The following is a 4266-nucleotide window of genomic DNA, read 5'->3' as shown; positions in this document are numbered from 1 at the left end:
TCGGTCGGTTCAACTTGTTCCATAGTATTCTGGTCGTGTTCTGGTTTCGGCAACAGGTGACGGATGTCATGTCTATGTGCTTGATGGACAGGCAGGAACAAAAATGTGGTTAGTTACATGAAGGACTAAGAAATAGCCTATATTATATTATATCAAATCGATTGCTTTGATTTGGAATATTTCAAAAAGCAATTAAAGGGTTCAGTTATTGGCGCAATACATACAGAATGTATAAGTAGAACTGTTGGTTAAAAATATTCTTACGAAAAATATCTATTATCATTGAAAATATGTAATCGTTCATCTTTTTTTATTGATAAAGATCCTTCAAACGTACATATTATGACGCCCCTTCGAGCTGAACCGTGATTGGTGGATTGAGGGGGGCGGTGACTATACGTTCAGGAAGAGGTCCATGGACCGTAAACTCTTCTGGTAGCAAATTAGTTAGCTAGGTGAATCTGCTGGAAAAAATAACACCGTTCGTTCGTTAAATCGTCGTCAATCATGTCTGCAAGAAACCCAGGAATTCCCCTTGGTAAGACTCGCTTCCTTATTGTGGGAAATACACGTTTATCCTGCAACATTAGTCAAATCCAGCTAAATAGCTATCGATTGTGTTAGCACGTGCATCCAGATAGTATAAACTTTTAGCTGTTACCATAGAGGGTGAGTTTTATGATTATCAAGAATGTCCTAAACAATGTCTTGACTGTGACACTTAAGCCTAACTGAAAGAGTTTGGTTTCAATCAAACAAATGCATGTAAGAAGTACCGCTCTCACGTGATGTAAATTTAAGTACACAATGTATTTTACAATCACTGCACATTTTGCATGTCAACCGTTTTTAAAATGTGTCTAGTTAGGTAACATGTAGAGAGATACTTTGTATCATGTCTAGTGAACACTGTAAAGATAGTAGCTAGTTACACGCTGAATTACTGTATGTTGGTGGTCTAGACTCTCATGATGTCCTGGCTAATATGTTTCCAATGACACCTCAGTGCAGCCAGGGTGAATCACGTGACTAATCTATCGGTGATCTCTTGTCTGACTGTACTAAGACCCCGGAAAACATTTCCGATACAGGCCTAACCATCGGTTTGTTAACTACTGTAATCCTACTTGATATTCGGTAGATATCTGAACAGAATAGTGGATTCAGTGAGAAATAGGCCTGCATATACCTCCAATATAAACTTCTATGGAAGCGTTGTGGGCAGCGACCACAAACCAACTTCAGTGTTTCTTATCAACCTTCCATATTGATGTTGCTGTTATTGTGTGTGTGTGTGTGTGTGTGTGTGTGTGTGTGTGTGTGTGTGTGTGTGTGTGTCAGACCTGGAGTGGGTGTCCAAGGTGCGCGTGAACACTCAGGCAGTGCTGAAGAGAGCTCAGCAGATCCAAGGACGCAACAAGAACAAGAAACAGTGGCAGGTAGGGGCTTTGGGGGTAGCATTGGTCTCTCTCTGTGTGTGTGTGTGTGTGTGTGTGTTTGTGCGCGCAATACCTTCATCTCCAATGTTTTCCTATAAATCTCATAAGAAGACACAAGATGAAAGGATAAAGTGATGCTCCATTTGTAGCCTACTGTTAGAATTAGGATATACACTATGCTCAGTTTGTATCCTACTGTTAGAATAAGGATATACAGTATGCTCAGTTTGTATCCTACTGTTAGAATAAGGATATGCAGTATGCTCCGTTTGTATCCTACTGTTAGAATAAGGATATACAGTATGCTCAGTTTGTATCCTACTGTTAGAATAAGGATATACAGTATGCTCAGTTTGTATCCTACTGTTAGAATAAGGATATACAGTATGCTCAGTTTGTATCCTACTGTTAGAATAAGGATATGCAGTATGCTCTGTTTGAATCCTACTGTTAGAATAAGGATATACAGTATGCTCAGTTTGTATCCTACTGTTAGAATAAGGATATGCAGTATGCTCAGTTTGAATCCTACTGTTAGAATAAGGATATGCAGTATGCTCAGTTTGAATCCTACTGTTAGAATAAGGATATGCAGTATGCTCAGTTTGTATCCTACTGTTAGAATAAGGATATACAGGATGCTCAGTTTGTATCCTACTGTAAGAATAAGGATATACAGGATGCTCAGTTTGTATCCTACTGTTAGAATAAGGATATGCAGGATGCTCCGTTTGTATCCTACTGTTAGAATAAGGATTGGGATGTACAGTATGATTTTGTATGTTATCTAGTGTTGAAGTGTTGTCCACACCAACCCCTTGTATTGAGAACAAACAGTTATACACCGCGGTATGAGTTGACATCTGGCTCTGTGTCACTACATTAACCCATGATGCTCTCTGTCTTGTCTCCAGGCGGCGTGGCTGCTGCGGGCGGTGACCTGTATTGACCTGACGACCCTGGCTGGTGACGACACGCCTGGCAACGTCCACCGGCTGTGTATGAAGGCTACCCAGCCTGTACGCACTGACCTGCTGAAGAGCATGGACATGCATAACGAAGGTATGGGGGGGGGGGGGGGGGTGTCTGTCTGACGGTCTGTCCGCGTCTCGCCCTCTCTCCACCTCACCCTTGCTCCAGAGACAGACTAGCTTTACATGGCTCTTCATAAAGCATGTGTATGAAATGTGTTAGCATGTTAGCGCTACATCCTCCTGAACATGACTGATGTTCTATACTTCATACTTGTTCTTCAAGTCACAACTTCACTGATGTAATATTTACCCACTAGAGGGCGACGTACTCCTTAACTCATGTAATATTTACCCACTAGAGGGCGACGTACTCCTTAACTAATGTAATATTTACCCACTAGAGGGTGACGTACTCCTTAACTAATGTTATATTTACCCACTAGAGGGCGACATACTCCTTAACTCATGTAATATTTACCCACTAGAGGGCGACATACTCCTTAACGCATGTAATATTTACCCACTAGAGAGCAACATACTCCTTAACTAATGTTATATTTACCCACTAGAGGGCGACATACTCCTTAACTCATGTAATATTTACCCACTAGAGGGCGACATACTCCTTAACGCATGTAATATTTACCCACTAGAGAGCAACATACTCCTTAACTAATGTTATATTTACCCACTAGAGGGCGACATACTCCTTAACTCATGTAATATTTACCCACTAGAGGGCGACATACTCCTTAACTCATGTAATATTTACCCACTAGAGAGCAACATACTCCTTAACTCATGTAATATTTACCCACTAGAGGGAGACATACTCCTTAACTCATGAAATATTTACCCACTAGAGGGCGACGTACTCCTTAACTCATGAAATATTTACCCACTAGTAATATTTACCCACTAGAGAGCAACATACTCTTTAACTCATGGAATATTTACCCACTAGAGGGCGACATACTCCTTAACTCATGTAATATTTACCCACTAGTAATATTTACCCACTAGAGGGCGACATACTCCTTAACTCATGTAATATTTACCCACTAGAGGGCAACATACTCCTTAACTCATGTAATATTTACCCACTAGAGGGCGACATACTCCTTAACTCATATAGTATTTACCCACTAGAGGGCGACATACTCCTTAACTCATGTAATATTTACCCACTAGAGGGCCACATACTCCTTAACTCATGTAATATTTACCCACTAGAGGGCCACATACTCCTTAACTCATGTAATATTTACCCACTAGAGGGCCACATACTCCTTAACTCATGTAATATTTACCCACTAGAGGGCGACGTACTCCTTAACTCATGTAATATTTACCCACTAGAGGGCGACGTACTCCTTAACTCATGTAATATTTACCCACTAGAGGGCGACGTACTCCTTAACTCATGAAATATTTACCCACTAGAGGGCGACGTACTCCTTAACTCATGAAATATTTACCCACTAGAGGGCGACATACTCCTATGTTTCACAAGATAGGCCTATCTTTGGTGTTGGCAAAGAGTGAAGTTGTATCTGTGAGTCTAGGTGTGACTACTGCAGCAGTGTGTACCTGTCTCAGTTAGCTAAGAGGTGTATGTAACTATATGTTCTGGTTGTGTCTGTGTATCTAGGTGTGACTACTGCAGCAGTGTGTGTGTACCCGTCTCGTGTGGCTGATGCTGTGAAGTCCCTGAAAGCAGCCAACTCCAGCCTACCTGTGGCCTCAGGTAAGAGAGAGGAGCAAGTCTACCTCCGTGTCATTCTGTAGTTGGACAGTCCGGGTGTATGTTGTCACTAATGAAGTACAGTTGTCACTTCTGTCATCCTCTGATT

General features: G+C 41.4%; 1 protein-coding gene across 1 annotated transcript in view; it reads left to right on the top strand.

Moving 5' to 3' along the window:
* Nucleotides 1-397: 397 nt before the first annotated feature.
* Nucleotides 398-4266, top strand: part of LOC311115587 (deoxyribose-phosphate aldolase-like) — a 12766-nt gene continuing 8897 nt past the window's right edge. Inside the window, exons 1-4 of the mRNA XM_084190747.1 lie at nucleotides 398-538; nucleotides 1342-1439; nucleotides 2354-2501; nucleotides 4065-4160. Of these exons, the coding sequence (XP_084046873.1) occupies nucleotides 508-538; nucleotides 1342-1439; nucleotides 2354-2501; nucleotides 4065-4160 (373 nt within the window). The 5' untranslated portion in view covers nucleotides 398-507. The remainder of the gene's footprint in view (nucleotides 539-1341; nucleotides 1440-2353; nucleotides 2502-4064; nucleotides 4161-4266) is intronic.

Source organism: Coregonus lavaretus, assembly GCF_964263955.1.
Source record: "Coregonus lavaretus genome assembly, contig: HAP1_SCAFFOLD_6672, whole genome shotgun sequence".
Lineage (NCBI taxonomy): Eukaryota > Metazoa > Chordata > Actinopteri > Salmoniformes > Salmonidae > Coregonus > Coregonus lavaretus.
This window is presented reverse-complemented; position numbering and strand designations above follow the sequence as displayed.